Source organism: Erythrolamprus reginae, chromosome 1 (assembly GCF_031021105.1).
Source record: "Erythrolamprus reginae isolate rEryReg1 chromosome 1, rEryReg1.hap1, whole genome shotgun sequence".
NCBI classification, from domain to species: Eukaryota; Metazoa; Chordata; class Lepidosauria; order Squamata; family Dipsadidae; genus Erythrolamprus; species Erythrolamprus reginae.
The window spans coordinates 119,859,132-119,879,665 of NC_091950.1; the positions used below are offsets into that span (position 1 = coordinate 119,859,132).

The 20,534-nt window shown below is 36.1% G+C and overlaps 1 protein-coding gene across 7 annotated transcripts in view; it reads right to left on the reverse strand.

Moving 5' to 3' along the window:
• Positions 1-20,534, reverse strand: part of MICAL2 (microtubule associated monooxygenase, calponin and LIM domain containing 2) — a 155,085-nt gene that overhangs the window by 72,659 nt on the left and 61,892 nt on the right. For 2 of the 7 annotated variants that reach the window (XM_070762958.1, XM_070762950.1), the window contains exons 13-18: positions 18,884-19,083; positions 17,402-17,514; positions 13,419-13,478; positions 11,440-11,589; positions 6,970-7,080; positions 2,068-2,175 (exon numbers count right to left, since the gene is read on the reverse strand). In XM_070762958.1, the coding sequence (XP_070619059.1) occupies positions 2,068-2,175; positions 6,970-7,080; positions 11,440-11,589; positions 13,419-13,478; positions 17,402-17,514; positions 18,884-19,083 (742 nt within the window). Of the gene's footprint in view, positions 1-2,067; positions 2,176-4,823; positions 4,950-5,289; positions 5,392-6,304; positions 6,566-6,969; positions 7,081-11,439; positions 11,590-13,418; positions 13,479-17,401; positions 17,515-18,883; positions 19,084-20,534 lie in introns of all 7 variants that reach the window. The other 5 variants (XM_070762985.1, XM_070762975.1, XM_070763004.1 and 2 more) reach the window with 4 other exon arrangements.

Sequence of the window (20,534 nt, forward strand, 5' to 3'; positions counted from 1 at the left end):
TGTACATTTAAATAGTATACAGGTAATCCTCAACTTACCATTTGAAATTACGTATCACTATTGTAGCAACCCCAATTTTGATACCTGGCAACTGGTTACATTTAATGATGGTTGCAGTGTGCTTGGGGTCAGGTGACAAGCAAGTCGATGGGGAAACCAGATGTGCTTAACAACTGTGTTACTAATTTAATTGCAGTGATTCACTTACTATTGGTGGCAAGAAATGGGGCAAAATTCACTTAACATCAGAAATTTTCAATTATAGTTGTAAGGCAAGGTCTACCCATAGTGTCATAGCAAACCAGGCATTTAGTGAACTGTGTTTAGACTGCTCCCATACAGAAGCAGTAGGAATTCAGGAGGTCTTATGGCTAAAAGATAGAGCAGACTTTCCATATGTGATGTAAGTGCCCATGTCAAGCTATCTACAGCTGGGGATAAGACCTTGGCAATAGATGAGCCAAAAGCTCTGGAATTTATTCCTACCAGCAGCCTAATCAGCCTCTTTGATATGCTGCCAAGAAAAATCTTAAAACATACTTTTATGTTCCCACTTTCTCTCCCCAATAACTTGCTGGCAGATTTTAATTGTTGGTGCCACATTTTTCAGCTACTTCCTGGTTTAATGTTTATGATGCTTGTTCATGATATTAGGTGGCTTTATTAAGTTAGTATGGTGAAAGATTTTTCAAAATTTATTTTTGGTGATGGTTCTGTAATCAGTAACGTCTTCTAATTCTCTTGGATACCACAGCAACATATGGTTGCCTTTCAAAGCACCTTCGTAGTGTTTGAATGGATGATCTGAAGGTCTCCAGTTCACTATAGAACAATTGACAAGGCATACAATAGTCCATCCATTTTGATGATTTGTCCCATCTACTACTCTGATAATTAGGGACTCAATGCTCATGGATCCACATGATCTTCAAGTTTGAGAGATGGTCTTGCCAACAAATGACAAGGTGAGAGTGGAGGGCATTAATATGAAATTTCTCCAATTGAATGATGTGTTGACAGTACAGAGTCCAAGATTCACATCCATATATGAGAGAAAGAATAATGATAGCTTTTGTAGATTTTGTGGAGATATAGATATTGTGTTGTTAGATCACTCTGTTATGCATTCAGCCAGAGTCTAAATGCAGTCAATTTCTTTATTCAAATACCCATCACTTGAGATGATGTAGCCCAAATATTTGAAGTTCTTCACATTTGTCTGCTGAGTGTTATCTGCAATGACTTTTGGTTCTCTAGGCTGGTATTTGGCACAGGCTCGTAAAGTACTTCAGTTTTTAAGGCTATGTTAAAATACAGAATGTGCTGTATGCTAAACATATTGTATATATAAAATAGCTAACTAATCTTCTTCCGATTTCCAATATGTTTATAGAAATAGAATTATGCCCACTTATATGGTACAAATAAAAAATACTTCCAATTGTTTTAATGTGCTAGACTAGAGTTAGGGAGAAACAATGTTTTTCATATTTTATTCAATGCAATGTAGCTCATTTTAATATTATTACTTATACTATATTCTGCATATCTGTGTAAACTAAAAATATAGGTACAAATGCTGGTCTATCCATTCAAATGTATTTTTTATGAATATTTGCTTTAAAAGCCTCTTGTCAAAGGCAGATGATTTGTATAATCTGAAAATAAATCATTTTTGATAGAAAAGTGGGATAGAGATATTTTAGCCAACTGAAAAAAGGGAAACATTTTCTGGAATTGCAAGCACGGATTTTTGAAATCTGAATATATGAATGTATAAAGGGAACATATTAAATGTTATCAGCAAATTCTAAATTACTTTGGATTATATAGGCTACATCTTATTCAAAGTACAATACAGATAAAGTGACTCAACATAACCAGATAAACTATGCATAATTCATAATTTTGATGAGCTTTGGAAAAGCCAATACTGTTGGCTTTACAGTATAAAAAAGCTCTATTGTTTTCACTCCTGAAAAATTGATACATTTAATGGATAAGATATTAATATTATCATCTTCATTATAATGCGTTGCACTCAATTATGTGTGGGTTAAGGCTTACCAATTGCAAAGATGCAGGTAATGCATTAGGTTTGTGATCATTCCTGTATAGATTGACAAGGATTTGTGCTACAGCATCTATTCCATGAGAAACCTTCCCTACTGTCATCTAGTATTTAACAAGTCCCGAAGAAGGGGAAAGAGAAAAGATGGAAAATGAAGAAATCTTGTCTTAGAAATTACAATTTAAGGAAAAGCAAAGCAAAGCAAAACAGTGAAGCAAAGGTGTATAAGCTTAAAGTAAATGAGCAAACCAAGCTGAATTACAGAATGCAAATCCCACGTAAAATCTAAACATTTATCCCTTACTATATAAAATCTAAAATCTGTATAATACCATATGTTGACAATTTGCCATATCTTTAAAAGGGAATAAAGACTTTGAATAATTTACCTGCTTGATATAATGCAAATATTTACAATTATCATACCAAATAAAAATGCAAAAAGTATTTTGTAAAGGGAGGCATTCCAGATGAATATGCTTAAGCATGTTTTCAAAAATGCATGAATTACAAATACGCCTGTTTTTGATCCTTTGAAGCAAATTGTATCTATTGACACCATTCATATCAATGTTTTAATTTATCAGACATCAATCATGATGCAACATACTTTTGCATCTTAAAATGATAGACACAATCTTCATTTAAAAAGATCCAAGCTTGCCAAAAATAGGATTAGTTTGAAAAAACACAATTATTTTGCCTGTGTAATTTTATATAACTTGCTACTGAATTTTAATATTATTCAAATTAATATTATTCAGGTTTTTAAATTTTTTTTAGAGAATCACTAATCTGTGCAATCACTATCACCATCAGCAAATGGCTGGTATGAGAGTGCTTCTGCCTGCTTTGTTACATGAAGTGAGAGTTGAGTAAGTAAGGGGAAACATGAAACTATTACGAACACAGTAGGAATGGGATACTTAAGACTCTGTAGGGTCCAGGAAGAAATAGGATAAAAAAAATAAATGAAAGTGGTCTGAATGCAGATTTGGGTGAGCAATACAATAAAATTATTTAGATATAAAGAGAGAATTAATGAAGATCCGTAAGGAAAATTGATTATTTTTTAATTTATTTATTTAATTGGATTTATATGCCGCCCCTCTCCGAGGACTCGGGGCAGCTCACAGCATATACAAAGACACAATAGCATAGTAATCCAATTAATATCCATAAAATAATTTTAAAAATAATCTTTAAAAATTCTAACTTTAAAAACTTTCATTAGCATTCATTCAATAAAATCATACTATAAACATTCATTGGTAAGGGGGGGGAGACCTAGTAACCCCAGGCCTGGCGACAAAGATGAGTTTTTAAACTCTTTCAAAAGGCAAGGAGAGTGGAGGCAGTGTAGAATCTCCGGGAATGAGCTGAATACAGAGGGACGGGGCTCCCACAGAGAAGGCTCTTCCCCTAGGTCCCGCCAGCCGACATTGTTTGACTGACGGGACCCTAAGGAGACCAACTCTGTGGGACCTCACCAGTCGCTGGGATTGTGGTGAAGGTTAGAGATGAGCATCCTCATTCAGTTTCCCTCCAAGGGTGAAGTGCATGCTGTAATATGTTACTTGAATATTAAGGGCATGAACACTGCTGCGATGGGTGCACAAGATGCTTACTGAAGCACACAAAATTGACTCAGGGTCAGTGCTGCCCGAGAATTTCTTGACTGTTTCAAGATTGAAGGCAAGATACTCCAGAGAGCAAATGTCAATCAATGCAATGCAATGGTTTCTCCTTCAGCCAAAAAATTCAAAACTCAGCAATCGGTGAGAAAAATCTTGGGCACCCCCTGCAGCAGCGTTACATAGAAACATAGAAACATAGAAGTCTGACGGCAGAAAAAGACCTCATGGTCCATCTAGTCTGCCCTTATACTATTTTCTGTATTTTATCTTAGGATGGATATATGTTTATCCCAGGCATGTTTAAATTCAGTTACTGTGGATTTATCTACCACATCTGCTGGAAGTTTGTTCCAAGGATCTACTACTCTTTCAGTAAAATAATATTTTCTCATGTTGCTTTTGATCTTTCCCCCAACTAACTTCAGATTGTGTCCCCTTGTTCTTGTGTTCACTTTCCTATTAAAAACACTTCCCTCCTGGACCTTATTTAACCCTTTAATATATTTAAATGTTTCGATCATGTCCCCCCTTTTCCTTCTGTCCTCCAGACTATACAGATTGAGTTCATTAAGTCTTTCCTGATACGTTTTATGCTTAAGCGTTCATGCCCTTAGCATTCAGATAGGGTATTACAGAACGCACTTTGCACTTGGAGGGAAACGGAATGAGGACGCTCATCTATAACCTTCACAACAATGCCAGTCGATGATCTACTGACCACTGGTACTGCTCATTCTCTTCCGCTGCTTTCCTGCTACACAATAGTAATACCAAGTTCCCCCGCGAACCATTCCCCACGAGAGCTATGTGCCTTGTAACCTTACTTTCCAGATAACCCTTGATACACTCATCCTTCTCCCACTGTTTATAGAAATTATGTGATTTCTAAATTTTTTTCCTTCCAAGTTTTAAAATAGTTTATTAAACAGGATAAGCCAAATTCAAGTTCTGATGCGGTTTTAAAATTCTTTTAATACTCATTACTTTAGCCTTTTTTTCAAGTGAAATATAGCACACACATACTGTTCTCTTGCAACATTAGTGAAAGTCAATGTTCCATAGGCCTTTTTTTTTAGTGACAATATGAAGCGGAGAGAAAACCTGTTAAAGAATACCTTTTCAGAAAGAATAGCAGAGGAAGCAGGGTTTATAGATGAAGAGGAAGCAGCTGAATCATGAGATGGTAGACAAGCAGGAGATGGGAGATGAGAATGAGAAAGACCTTTAGTAGGAAGTGGATTCTGTGTAAAGCAGAAAGGGGGGAAAACGGTCCCAAATTATTTATCTGCAAATGCATGTTAAAATTATGGAACTTGCCAACATGCATTAAATTACTGAAGAACTTTCTGTTACAGCCAGGAGAAAAAATATATCACAGCCATAAATAAACTAAGATAAACATATTGAAATCAACATGTTGAAATTGGCTCTTATCACTTTGTGACAGACAAATTTCCACATTTTTTTAAAAAAAAATCACATTTAATGAAATGAAGCGAAAGAGTTATTAGCCATGAGCTAGTCCTCTTAACCACCAACACAGTTCCTCACCAACTTTGCATTCTCTGTTTATTTATTCACCTTGGGGATGTCAACACAACCAAACAAGGAAGCCAGATGAGCTGCTTTGTCTTTAATGTTCTTTTTATGAAATTCTCTATTGGCTATGGACTGAGCTTTTTTCTGTGGCAAGAACAGCAAGGAGAGAACAAAAGTTTGAATTAGAAAGAAAAAGTAAAAAGAATAGTACAAATAGGTAGCAGTTTGAATAAGTAACAAAGAGAAAAAAGGCATAGAAACCCAAAGCACTGTTATGTATACATGAAATTATCTGGAATAATTAAAGAGAAAAACAAAATCATGTGGGATTCTTTATGGGAAACTTTGTGCCTGATGTCATTCCAATGTGCATTTTTTTCTGGTTCATATCTCACGCTATGCTGCTCTTCTTTTTAAAAAGTGTAATGTGCTTTTTTAAAAAGACTTTATTCAGGAATCATATTCCATGAATTGTGTATGCACAGCTATCTCCTAGATATCATTACTGCATCCCCAGTTCCTTTGACTTTGAGATGCCTTGAAGACTGTTGGTTTTAAAAAAGGGAGCCAAATCTTTGCTTGATAAATAAAATTAACAAATGTCCATGCAGGGCTTAAAAAGTAATGGAGACTTTGATAAGCAATTTGACTTAATTGCTGTGACTGACAACTACTCCCCCCTCAGAGTTTTTCACTAGTTTCATTAATCAATCTAAGGCAGTGTTTCCCAACCTTGGCAACTTGAAGTTATCTGGACTTCAACTCCCAGAATTCCCCAGCCAGCATTCGCTGGCTGGGGAATTCTGGGAGTTGAAGTCCAGATATCTTCAAGTTGCCAAGGTTGGGAAACACTGATCTAAGGTGTATGCAATGTTGGTGCGATGTGGAAAACCAACTGTAAAAGCATGAAAGTGAAAGAAACAAAAAATATGTTTCATAATTAGAGCAGCTAGGCTTCCATGGTTCAGAACCATCCTATATGGTTGAATGTGTTTTAGTAGCGCAGGAAGAAATCAGAAAGGAAAAAAGGAAGAGGAAATAGAGGAAAGAACGTCACCTGATTAATTGTTTCCTCCACATCCTGAAGGCGCTGAAGCACACCAGAGATTGCAAGGGCAGCAGGACAGGAAGAGGCAAGAGTTTCAGAGACCCTAGACTTCGGCTCTCTTGGTTCTATGCATCTCAAAGGCTTGGCCAGTGGTTGCTCATCAGACAAAGGCTGCAAGGGTTTCCTGACAGTACACTCCATCTTAGCTATGGCCTGAGACTGCGAAACACCAAAAAGGAAGCTAGTGGCCTCTCTTCCAGCAAAGGATATCTGTATTGAAATTGGCTAAAATAATCAAAATGTATCCGTGCAAACAGGCAGCTAATCGCATAAACACAAGGTGAATAATTTATTCATGTTTTACCCAATAGTCATAAACAGCACACATCTCATTATTATAAATTAGATTTCCATTGTCCAATTCTATACTAAAACGATCCTTATTTTGCTTTTTTCTGACATTCACCCAGGATAGGGAATAATGATTGGGAATTCTGTTAGAAGCCAAGCATTCTTACCTACTTACTATATGACTTTTTCAGTTTATTTCACATTGTGTTGAAGTGACTTTCCAGTGTTTTGGAATGTATTAATAGGCTTATTGCTAGCATCATCCAATCATGCTCTCCAGCAATCAAGCCCCCCCCCTCCGCCCCCCCAAAAAGATTGCCTACCTGTTTCTTTGGTGGAGGTGGCATATTATCTGTTGTCTCCTTGGGTTTAGCAAAGCGGGGATTTATAGGAGATTCAGAAGAAAGAAGCAAGCCTGGTCTATTTACCAGCTCCTTAAATTAAAAAAGTGGAGAACAGCCCAAGAAAAGAACATTTTAGAATTAGAACAGAAAGCTAGCATATGGAGAAGAAAGAAATGTTAAGAAGAACCACCACCAGCAGCATTTAAAATTTTGTGAAGTTATTATATTTATATAATAAATATATATATTTATATTATATTTATATAATAACTTCTGTTTATTGCAAATTTAATAATATCCTCTAAAATCAGATGGGTACAAACTGGATTGGTAGTTAGCATTAAAAGGTATACAGTATTAGTTAGGACAGTGGGGAGAAGCTTAACCATTCTCTACTCAGATCCCAGTTAAAATCATTCCCCCAAGCCTCTATTCACAGAAATATAAAAGCCAATGAGATAAAAGTCTACATAATTAAACAAATTGGAAGTTTTCCAAGCATTCACGTGGAATATTAAATGTTTTGCTTTTAACAATAGAACATCATAAATAGACTTGTATGCTAGCCTACAGCAGTGTTTTTCAACCAGTGTGCCGTGAGACATGGTCAGGTGTGCCGTGGGGAAATTAAACTACGTGGAGGCCATTTATCCAGCCCGCCGCCAGCCGTCTCCATCTGAACATAAACATTCCCCTCACAATCCCTCCAGCTATCAGCGACAGGAAGAGTGGAGGCACAGGGAACGCTCACTGACCAATCACCTTGTAGGATTCATCCCGACCACTAGCGATGAACCAATAGCAGGCCACCTCTCATCCACACGCAGCAAGGTCCCTGCTCGGGTTGCCGCGCACTTGTCATTGTGTGGCCGTGCCGAGTAATTGAAGCTGCTACTCCTCCCTGTGGTCCCGATTTCTAATCGTGGTTTAAAGCTAAAGTTTGCTGATCTTCCTTTGGACAGTTTTTGGTTATCTGTCGCCAAGGAGTTCCCTATTCTGGCCAACAAAGATTGGTCCTGTTTTCAGCCACATATCTATGTGAACTGAGCTTCTCAAGCTTGACTGCAATAAAAACTAAAAGCTCTGCCCATGGAATTCCCTATTGGGATTCCCCACCTCCTTTCCAGCCTCCAGATCAGACGAAAACGCCACCGCCGATAGCAAAAACGGCGCTCCGCTGAGCGCTACCGACTGGCTGTAACCTTCTGAAACGGCTGGGCGCTTCTCGGTGGCCTCCGGAACCCGAACCCGAACCTCTGGGTTCGGCGTTCGGGAGAACGCCCAGAAGCCCCCCAGCTTTTTCAGAAGGTGACAGCTGGGCGGCGGCGCTTCTCGGTGGCCTCCCGAACCCGAACCTGAAAAGTTCAGGTTCAGGTTTGGGAGAACGCCGAGAAGCCCCCCGGCTGTTTTAAAAGGTGACAGCTGAGCGGCGGCACCCAGCGGAGCGCCATTTTGCAATTTCTTTCTTTTTGCATGCATTAATTGCTTTTACATTGTTTCCTATGGGAAACAATGTTTCGTCTTACAAACTTTTTGCCTTATGAAACTACTTCCGGAGCCAATTAAGTTCGTAAGACGAGGTGTTACTGTATCTATTCTCAGGAAACTTAAAAACCTCTAGAGAGAGGATAAAACATAAACTACCCACAATAAGCATTGACTCTTTAGATTTTTCATTTTGATGACCATTAGGAATATCATCACTATCTCTACAGTCAAGCCAACTCTGTTTCAAATCTGATGATTTCTGTCTACCATATGCAACCATCATTTATTGTTGGCGCAATCAATACATTTTCTTCATCTGAAGAACAATTTTTTCAGAATTTTAAAACTATAATATTCATTAGTCCTTTTTTATTAGCAAACTACAATCACAATTGAGTATATCATTGATAGCTTTTCACCTGCTCGATTTTCAAATTATCCTAGATTGACATGCATGGTAAAATAACCAGGCTAGTATGTTAATTACCAAGAATATATGTGACCTTTTCAACTGGTGTAAAAACATAAAAATTAATCCATGTAGTTTGAAGAAAAAGGCAGTCTTAAATAAACAATGAATCTCAGTTGCTGTGATTTGGTCATCACTTTCAGCCAGTACCTAACTTAATTATAACTTTGAAATTTATATTTATTTATTTATTTATGATGCTTTTCAGTCAGTACCGACTCCTAGAAAATGTCTGGAAAAGCTTCTGCAGTTCTTGGTAAGATTTTAGAAGTTGTTTGCTTGCTTCTTCCTAGGGCTGAGACTGAGTGTCTAGCTTAAAGTCAGCCAGGTGAAAATTAGCCTCAAGGGTAGTGTTGGAGATGTAGAGGACAGAAATGTAAACAATTTATTTACAATCTCCATTTGGAATAGGAAAGTGTGACATTATATATTCACACATTTTATATGTGGTTGAGTTGAGAACATAATTAGCTGGTGATATATAGGGGTTAAAAATACTCTTTTTTGAATATTTTTCATTTGAATAGCAATAGGAATAAAAATAAAATACAGAATACAGAAAAAACAGAGTTGGAAGGGATCTTGGGTGTCTTCAAGCCCAACCCTTTGTTCAAGCAGGAGACCCTGTACCATTTCAGACAAGTGGTTGTCCAATCTCTTCTTTAAAATGTCTGGTAATGGAGCACTTGGAAGGCAAGCAGTTCCACTGACTGATTGTCCTAATTGTCAGGAAATTTCTCCTTATTTCTATGTTGAATCTCTCATTGATTAGTTTCTATCCATTGCTTCCTGTCTTGATCTTAGGTGCTTTGGAGAATATGTTGTCCCCCTCTTCTCTGTGGCAGCCGCTCAAATATTGGAAGACTTACATCATGTCACCCTACTCTTTTTCATTAGACTAGACATCAACTGTTCTTCATATGTTTAGCTTCCAATCACTTAATCATCTTTATTGCTCTTCTATGCACTATTTTATATAATTATATATGTTGAATTTATGAAAGATGTTTCAAATAAGTGTTTATGCTGGACATCTAAGACTCTGACCAAAAAGCTCAAGCTGATGCAAAATTTTGTCTTGTTTTCTACATGTAATTCTATACTAGAAATATTTGCACACAGTTAAACAGCAATTGCCATGGAATATGTTTCTAGAAAATCAATTTATTTAAGTAACAATAAAAATGTGTAACATAATTTTCACCATCTTGTAATCTTAACTAAAATATTGCCAACTATCTTAAGAAGCACAAGAATATACAGCTTTTATATTGTTCTATTAAATTATATTACTTACTAAGACAGCAGCCTGATCCCATGTTATCAGATTATTTCAAAAACTTTCAGTAACAGGGAAGAAAGCATAAAATTACGGCACCCTATCTACTATCTGAAAGGGATCCTGTTTATCTTGGGATTAGGAGCAAATGTCTATGTTGCATTTTCATCATTATACAAAAATACAAAGATAGGAAGTACTCTGAGATGCTTCCTTTTATAATGCCACCAATATTTATATTATCTGATTAACTGACTATAAATGTGTATTTCCTGTATATGTGAAGATTCTGAACTGCATTACCCACAATCATGCTTTTGGAGAGTTGATCAATATCAGTATTCCCTGAAATGCTGTTTGAAAACAGAATAAAGTTTTAGGGTTTATCTCCTTGTACTGAAAACTTAAGATAGTAATTCCACGCATACATATTTGGAATGCCTATGTGCCAATACCTCAACAGAGCTGCTTATCCCTCAGAAAGATTTGACTCCATTTCCAAATGTGAATTTTACTATTTGTACAGGAAGCAGCTACAAAGCAGTAACAAGGCCAAAGGAAAGTCTAGTAACTAGTCAAATCAAAGCTGATTAAACTAATTAAGACAGTAGATTCTGGTAGATAGGGTGAATGGAAGAGGCAGACAGAAGTGGCTTCAAAACATCAACTCTTTATTTGGCAACTATTTACAACCCAGCAGCCCTTTTATAGGGAGCGGCCAGACAGTCTAGCCAATTAGCAGTTAGTATTTTCCCTCCAGAATGGAGGACCTGACTGAAGCCTGAAGTCTGAGAATGTAATAGATTCATTTACTCTATGAAGCAGAAGATATACACAGAAGATCTAAAAACAAGCCAAGGTCACAAGAAGAGATCCAGAACATGTAGGCGGCAGCAGAGTTTTGCACAATCAAACATGGAACTTCTGCTGTAAGCTTAAACAGGGTATCAAGAGTCCAGATTTTGTTAACACATGACAGAATTCCTCATCCTACAAGATTTATGTCTTAGATAAGATATAAATCTTAGATAATATTTATGTCTTAGAAGAGAGGCAGGAAGAATTCAGCATCTCTACATCATCTCCATCTGTTTTTGGATAACATTGCCAGTATAGTCTTATCCTCATTTCTCAACTAACCAAGATTGTCTACCGCTAGTCCTGCAATTGCTCTGCCTTCTTATCATCTTTATTTATTTTTTTATTCACTCACCTGTCTCTTTAATGAAACACTGGGCGCATTTTCTTCGAACTTGGCTAAGAGCTGCGTTGCCATTGATTTCACTTTGTTTCGATTTATAGTTCCTTTCAAATCCCTTGATCGATTACTAGAATTTCTTTCTTGATTGAAATGATTTGAAGACTATAAGCAAGCAGAGTGAAAAAAAGTTTATGTATTTATTCCATAACATTAAGGACTGCCATTTATGTAAATTTTTGATGTAGATTTTAAAAATCTACATTAAAAGGTTACATTTTTTAAATAAATAACTCAAGGTAACAAGCATACTTATTCCTCGTTCCTCTACCTATTTTCCCCGCAACAACCGCTCTGTGGGTTGAGAGAAAGTGACTGGGCCCAAATCACCCAGATGGCTTTCACGCCTAAGGTGGGACTAGAACTCAGAGTCTCCTGGGTTCTAGCCTGGCCCCTTAACTACTAGACCAAATTGTTCTTTCTTTGTTACATTTGTGAATTTGAAAAGCGTTCTGTCACCCACATAGAACAATGCATCTGTTACACAACACAAAAGTAATGCAAGCTTTGAGTTTGGGGATCAAGCATGATAATAAATAAAGCAGAAAGTGGGTGCAATGGAATGTGAGAATGGAATGTGAGAATGGATGAAGGGACGGGGAATGATGCTTCCTAAGGAACAATCAGATAAAAGTGGGAGGAAACCACAAATGAGTAACAGGTAGAGAATTTCATGTCTCAGTAGTAATAAAGGTTCATACAGAAACTGGTCTTCTCTCAAATAGCTGGGACCTGAGCTGTGTAGGGTTTTAACTGTATTTTGTGCACAAATAAATGGGCACCCACTACTATACTTTACAATAGGCTAAATATGGACTGCTCATGGTCCTTCTGAGACCAGCCTGACTGCCTTGTTTTGTTCCAAATAAAATGTTCATAGACACAAAGGTAGACCTGTGTACAGCCTGGAAGTTCCTAGAACATATATCATTAATATTAAAATAATTCTCTTCCAATGGGTACAAATTCTATAATTGATAAAATGTGCTCCCGGCCATTTCTTCAATCTGTTCTCGGAAACAAGAGATAGATCCAAGCCCAGAAATACTCTCAAACTATCTATATATCTTTCAAGGAGAGTGCAATCTTGTTTAAATGATACATTTCTATGCTTCTTTGGAATTATTGCCTTTTTTAATTAGCATCTTCTGTTTCACTTGCAACAAATTATCGCTTATCTGTCTCATTACAGTCTGCAAGGCTATTCAGTGGAGTCATACAATTTCTTTAAAAGTTTATAGAGACATAGAATTGAATGTCAAAAGCACATTGATAAATCCAACTGCAGATATCCAGTGTTTCAAGATGATATCAAATATTAGTGGGAACTGAATAAACCTGTAGATTTTTTATACCTCTTGTAAAAGGACTGGGTTCAACCAAAATCTTTTGAAATCTGAGAGATGGGAATGGAACCATTACAAAGCCATGCCACCTATTCCCAAATCTCTCAAATGAGCCAGAAGTATGATGGTATCTAAAGCCACAGAAAGGCCCTTAAGAAACAGTCAAGTCAATTCTATCCTTAATATTTGACACTTGTCACACAACAAGTCTTCAGAAAAATTTGGCTTCCACTGACAATGGCACATATTTTCCAACCACATATTCAAAGAATCTAGTATTACTTGAAGGAGGCTAAAGTGAAGTTCTGCTTGTTCAAAGCAGGTTCCAAAACAATATTATTTTTCTTTTTGCAGACATTGAACAGATTAACAAAATTGCAGTTATTTATACCTTCAACTATGGGACAGTTTAAATCTCTTAATAAATAAATAAAATAATGCTACCCATCCCCTGATTTGTTATGGTCAACTTTAATCAGCTAAAAAGCTGGATGTGAATTCTTTAATATCTACTTTTTGTAGCGGGAGACAAATTTTGTTACACAATAAAAGCATATTTAGTAATTAAATTAAAGTAATTAAACCAACCTCTTCAACAAAACTAATGAGACTTTTACGTCGCCTTTTACTGGTTTCATTTTCTTCAACCTGAAAGCAATGAAATCAAGTTAAGAAAACATTCACAACTGTAAATGTATCAAAAGGTTATCTATTTAATAAAAGGGCAAGTGAACATGCTGTGCATTAAAAAAATCAAATTAGTTATAAAAGGAGAAAGGTCAAAGAGTATAATTAAATCACGCACCAGGTACAATTCAGTTTTATTATGCATCTTTCTATAAATAATTGACTGGAGGACTAATTTTAGGACAATTTTAATATGTTATACAGTTAGTTTCTCTTTCTACAAACACCAACCTATTCTCAGAAAATTTTGTTATCTATAGTCCAAACTACAAATCCATTCTATTCCTAAACTGTGGAATTTGTATAATCTAGAGCCGAGGTGGCGCATCAGGTAGAGTGCAGTATTTCAGGCCACTAAAACTGACTGTAGATCTGTAGGTCAGTGGTTCAAATCTCATCACTGCCTCAAGGTTGACTCAGCCTTCCATCCTTCCGAGGTGGGTAAAATGAGGACCCAGATTGTGGGGGCAATATACTGGCTCTGTTAAAAAGTGCTATTGCTAATATGTTGTAAGCCGCCCTGAGTCTAAGGAGAAGGGCGGCATAAAAATCAAATTAATTAATGAATGAATGAACAATCTGATTTTTATGTGAAAAACACATATGACTGTTAGAAAACGACCACTTTGACTTCTGCCATTCTTCTGTTTACTGTATCAGCATGAGCACTTTTCTCATTAACAGCTAAAACACCAAAAAATACATGAGAAGACTATTTGAATTACTTGAATCTTCGGAGAGGGGCAGCATACAAGTCTAATAAATTATTAATTAATTAATTAATTATTATTGAATTAATTGATTTCAAGGCAATAACGAAAGCAAAAGATGAAGTTTCGTATTATCCTTACTTAAATTCTATTTTTGATGCAAAAGCAGCACACACATATCAATGCATTTGAATTTTAGATTAAACATACAAAACAATTTGCTGTAGTTATCTGACATCTCGCAATACTTCAGGAATCACACAAGTCCAATGTCATAGTAGTAGCTTAGAAACCTGCCAGGAGATAATCCAGTTCCCCTGATTCAAGGTTCTTGTGCATTATTTCGGGCCTAAAGATCCCAGCATTACATATTTTTTAATGACAAAGCTCATGAGGTTGTGTATACTGCTGCCTAATTCAGGTCCTGGATAAATCACCAGTTGTTCTGGTGACACAGAGGTGGGTTTCAGCAGGTTCTGGAGAACTGGTAACGGGAATTTTGAGTAATTTAGAGAACCAGTAAATACCACCTCTGACTGGCCCTGCTCCCATCTTTTCTATGGCTCCTGAGTCCCAGCTGATCAGGAGGGAATGAAGAGTTTGCAGTATCCCTCCCCTCCCAGGCCCACCAAGCCACGGCCACAGAACCAGTAGTAAAAAAAAAAAGTTAAACCCATTCACTGGACAGAGGTTATCAGTGATATGAATTAATTTATATAGCTTTCTACCTCTAGAAGAGGTGGAAAGTATCCTGGGAATATTTCAACATTGTCAGTTGAACAATATTTCATGAAAGTGTGAGTGGCATTACTGATAAAATTCAACACTCTCTGGCTGACCTTGCAAGCCACATGATTTTAGATAAGTATATTTCTTTTAGAATTATTTTATAGCTGTGTAGTCTTCTAAATAATGGACAAAACCACTCTTAGGTTTCCTTTCCAAAACACCGACAGTTGTATAATTCTAAAAACTATCTTAAAAGTTTTCAAAGTTTTTATTTTGAATCAGACTATTGTCTGTCTAGATAAAAATCATTACTAATGATCACATGAATCAGAATTACCCTTCTACTCTTGGAAGAGGCTATAACAGAAATTCCTACTAATAGAAACCAGAAATTGTTTTTATTCTCTCCATGCCAAGCTATTTCTGTGATCTCCATTCCCTGTGAAACAGGGAAGTAAGTAGGAGAACCACCTATGGGACAGCACTACAAATACAGTTCCTGTTACAGATTTATATATTTAATCCATAGATCTTTTAAAACTAAGTTTCTGAGCATGAGTTTTTTTAGATTTTCATATTCACTGCTCAGTTGTACATTTAATAACAAGGCATTTGTTTGTGTAGCCTACAGCAGGAAAGCTGGCATAGAGTAACACTTTTGGAAAAAAATTAAGATGTCTTATTTATGTTGATTTGCGAGACTACAAAATTTAGCAGTAAGCAACAGCATGAAATACACTACATGAACATCTTAGCAGAGGAATCTATTGTAAATGTGTTTTTCAAGTTTGAGCATTTTTGTACTATTTCTGCCAAATTGGATAATTGGGTTTCAATTGAATAAACATATCACTTCTGTTTGCAAGGCAGAATAAAGAAAGTCTGTTTCCTAAAAAGGGCATCTGACTACTGGTAGATAGCTTAATGTTCACATGATTTGATGGTATTATTTATATAATGGCTGGCATAAGAAGAAGCTTACATTTTGTATTTTGAAGGCTCTGTTAAACTTTATTCATTGGCCTTCAGAAGGCAGAGTTGATACAGCTTTAAAAGCACTCATTGTTTTTTGTTGCTAGTTATTGAAGTTGTTGACAAAATATTTTTGTATATTTTCTTTCTTGATCAAGCAATCTCTATAAAATGATGCATGCATGCTAATGTCTCTGGAGGTATTCTAGGGACATGTAAGCAGATGTAAGGATGAAATGTAGGGGGTGAGTTACATTACATGTGTGAAACTTTCTCACATACTGGAGTGAGCCATTGTTAGCTGACTATTCAAATCAATGCAGCTAATTTGTGATGGTATAAATTCCACTCATCACAAGAGTAACTAGTTATATGGCAATTTTATCCAACATACCCTTCATCAAGTCCTTCGGGATTGGGCGGCATAGAAGTCAAATCAATCAATCAATCAATCAATCAATCAATCAATCAATCAATCAATCAAGCAAGCAAGCAAGCAAGCAAGCAAGCAAGCAAGCAAGCAAGCAAGCAAGCAAGCAAGCAAGCAAGCAAGCAAGCAAGCAAGCAAGCAAGCAAGCAAGCAAGCAAGCAAGCAAGCAGTACTATATAATGGAAATTGACAGATGAATGATCTAAGCTACAGCAATATCATCATTAAGATTTTGGAAAGTTTAAGCTTATATTTGAACACAAGTACGATAGTATTATGCAATGGTCCCCTTCCCCCCGATATGATAGGCTTTATCTCAAAGATCAAACATTAAATTTCCATACATAGGATGTAATTTAATTTTCTAAATTTAATTTAAATTTAATTCAATTTTTTAATTTAATTTTTAATACAGGTTAATGTTCTAGAGTTGTATCTCTGTAGAAAGCTGAACTTTCTTCCAGGTCTGGAGCCAAGTATTTCTTGTACTAAATATAAAATTACTAGTGGTAAGTAATACTTTTTCTTTCATTATTAGTGACACCGGCGAACTCACACAATTTATTTTATTTTCCTGCTGCTTTCAAGTTATACCATAGCTGTTCCAATGAAGCATCAAGGGGGAGGGGGTGGATTTCTCTTTCAGAAATCAACAGAGAATACTGGTGGCAAATAGTTTCTCTTTTGAAAACTGTAAAGTAGTTTCCTTTAATATTAGGTCAATTTGGCATCTGTAAATGGGAGAGCAGATTTACTGGAGAAAAATTTCAGTAGTCTTAAGAATAATTTGGCCTTTGGAGATCAAAGGGCAATTTCATACTGACCTCAAATGGCAACCAAATAGCCCCGGGGAAATGTACAAACTTTGCATGATAGAGAAACCCATATTCTGTTCACAGTGTGAATCTAAATAATATGAGTGCCATTATGAGTTACACAGTATTTGTAAATTTATAATCTTGCTGTTTATTTTGTACTATGCATACATTTATTCCTTTATCTAAAGGATGGGGGGAGGGGAGAAAAAAGATATATAATTTTACTTTTGGTATTCTTTTCCTCGGAAACGTCAAGTTTATGTAATTATTACAGCCGAATTTGGATGATTTTGTTGAACAAGGATCAATTCTTTCTCCATTTTGCTTTACTATGGTACCTGTTCAAACATAAAGAAATAAAGTAAATTAAGGCACCCTGTATTAATTTGGAAATTATGTAAAGCAAGTCATGTATACTTTCAAGTATTTTTTCTGTAAATTATATCTATAATTCATTACTAACTTCAGAAAGTCTTTCATTAAAAAAATTGAAATGCTGAAAAAAGTAACAGTGTTAAATAGTAAAACCAAATAGTAAAACTTCAAACTAAATAGTACAGTCTTGTACTCTGAACTTAGAATAGACATGGACATCTCTCAAGTTACATTCACTTCCCACTCAAACACCCTAAACTTCACTGCCAAAATTGATAACAAAACTACTGAATTTCAGTAGCCCTTAAGAAAAAGAAAAAAAAATTCAAAGTAGAAGTGGTTTGTCTCTTTTTCCCAGTTCCATTTTTCCCAACATAACAACCCCAGAAACTTGAAGTTGTAAAAAGTTGAACATTTTTATAACCTCTATAAACAGTTCCTCTAACAAATGTGGGAGATCCAAGAAATGGGACCTTGGGCCACTGCTTGGATTTTAGGAAGTTTTAAGGGTGGAGATGGAAGTGATTTGACTCTTAGAGGCATACCACTTCTATTTCTAACCTTAACCACTACATGGAAGGGACATAAAATTTGGCTTTGTTCCTTCCAATGAAGTCACAGTATCATTAGATGTCTTTCTGTGATCGTCCCGAAAGTTGGGAGGTAGATTTAAAGCCTTCAACCACTCAAATACTGCCAAATGCTGACACAAAAATTATAACACATTGAGCAAAGCATGAGTAAACCAGCTATGATCAGCAGATTGTAATGAGTACTTTAAATAAAATATATTTGTGGATGCCTAAAAGTTCTTCTGCTGCACAAATTTTAATGTAAATCAGATCCAAAATTTGTCCTTTCGCAGCCCACCTCTTTTCCATATTCTACTCTTTTCCATTTTGCCTATGATTATGTGAAAGGTGCAAAAGTATACTGAGTTATGTAGATTTCTAAGTATTACTGATCCATATCATAAAACTTGGAAAACAATATATCTAGGAGTCAAGGTTCAGAATTTGAAAAAAATCTAATAAAACTGAGACAAATACACAAACCAAGTGCAGAAACAGTAACTTTCATGAAACCTATATGATCAATTAACCAAAATAAGTAACGGCAACAGTATTTTCTGGCTTTCCAAAACCACACAGGAATAAATCTGTCCATTTTCCCCATTTTGTTATAAAACCTGGTTGACATAGTTAAATATAATTCAATATTTCAAAGCAGTTACAATTGCAAGAAACCTTGGGCTCGGGTTTAAGGCCAAACCTGAATGTAAGGTAACAAAAACCTGACTTTCGCTGAGCGTAAAGAAGAGAGCTAACTTACCCACTGTTCTCAGAGGTGCCCCCCTAAATAGCTCATAGAATTTTGAGAGATACATGACCATACTGAGTTTATCAGGCTCTCCAGCAGACACCAATTTTTTCCCAGTTGTGACAGGAGGAATTCCAAATTCACATTCAGCAATATCAAATGCTAGCTGGTTGTTTTCGACTGCGTCTTCTTCATTCAGGGCATCAAAGTCACTTTAGAATTAGGAAGAAAAGTCATATAAGTACAGAAACATGTCTTAGAGTACGTCTGAAAACTGAGTCGTGGCAACTGGATTTATTTTCTTGTTGCTCACCTCTTCCAATACTTTAGAAAATGTTTTTCCCTATACTAAATCTTTTTGTTTTCAAAGCTTTTCTAAAACATTGTGTGTGGGGGTGGGGGATCTGTTTTGGTGTCCTTGATAAAAATTTAATGTAGTGAGTATTCATACCAGGAAGTGGGAGCATTAGATATGTTAACTGTTAATATGTTGTCCAAAACATGTGAAAGACAGGTTAAATATCTAACCATTATCATCTCCAGAATTCTTGGGGAACTGGGATAGGAGTAAAACATTTATTCCCCAAATGATTGACATAATATCCTTCCACAGATACATTAACACACACACACAAACAAACAAACACACACACACACACTATTGGCATTTCAAAATACCCTAAGGGCCTGGCTCTATGCCTAGGTTTTGGAAAGGACAATTGATGCTCCTTTCTTCCTTTTGGCTGTCTTCAGGCTTTGTTTTCTTTGCTATCATTGCTCTTTTGTCATGGGCGTTTTTTGTATTTTTTTCCAGACATTATAACAATACAGATGGCACTCCTTAAGTCTGAATAATCTCTCCCCGCATTTGCATGTGAATATTACTCAGCACAGAGTATTTAAAAGAAAACATGGTAGAATAACAAATGGTATGAATTCAGAAAGAAATACAAACATAGAAGATATCAACTTCTATAACACAAGCAAAAAACAGTATGATTGAAACTTGAGGAGTTCTTTGAATCTGTAAACTTTGTATTTTTTTAGTATGGAGCCTAAAACACTGTGGGGCAGAATCTGAACAAAAAGATGCAGACAATTGTAAAATAGATGTTAAAAAGGGAAGCAATCTTTCCTTGGATTGGTCTTATTCGTGTCTCTATTTTAATAGAATAGAATAGAATAGAATAGAATTCTTTATTGGCCAAGTGTGATTGGGCACACAAGGAATTTGTCCTTGGTGTATATGCTCTCAGTGTACATAAAATAAAATATATATTTGTCAAGAATCATAAAGTGCAACACTTAACGATTGTCATAGAGTTCAGTAGCCCTCAAGACAGCATCAATGAAGACTGCCTCAGTAAAATGCTCTCTTTAAAAGGAATTTGGCAATTAGCAAGAGGGCGGGTAAAATATTTACTGACCCCTCACATCCTGGACACAAATTGTTTCAACTCCTACCCTCAAAACGTCGCTACAGAGCACTGCACACCAAGACAACTAGACACAAGAACAGTTTTTTCCCGAACGCCATCACTCTACTAAACAAATAATTCCCTCAACACTGTCAGACTTTCTACTAAATCTGCACTTCTATTCTACTAGTTTTTCTCATCATTCCTTTCACCCATTTCCTCCCATGTTGACTGTATGACTGTAA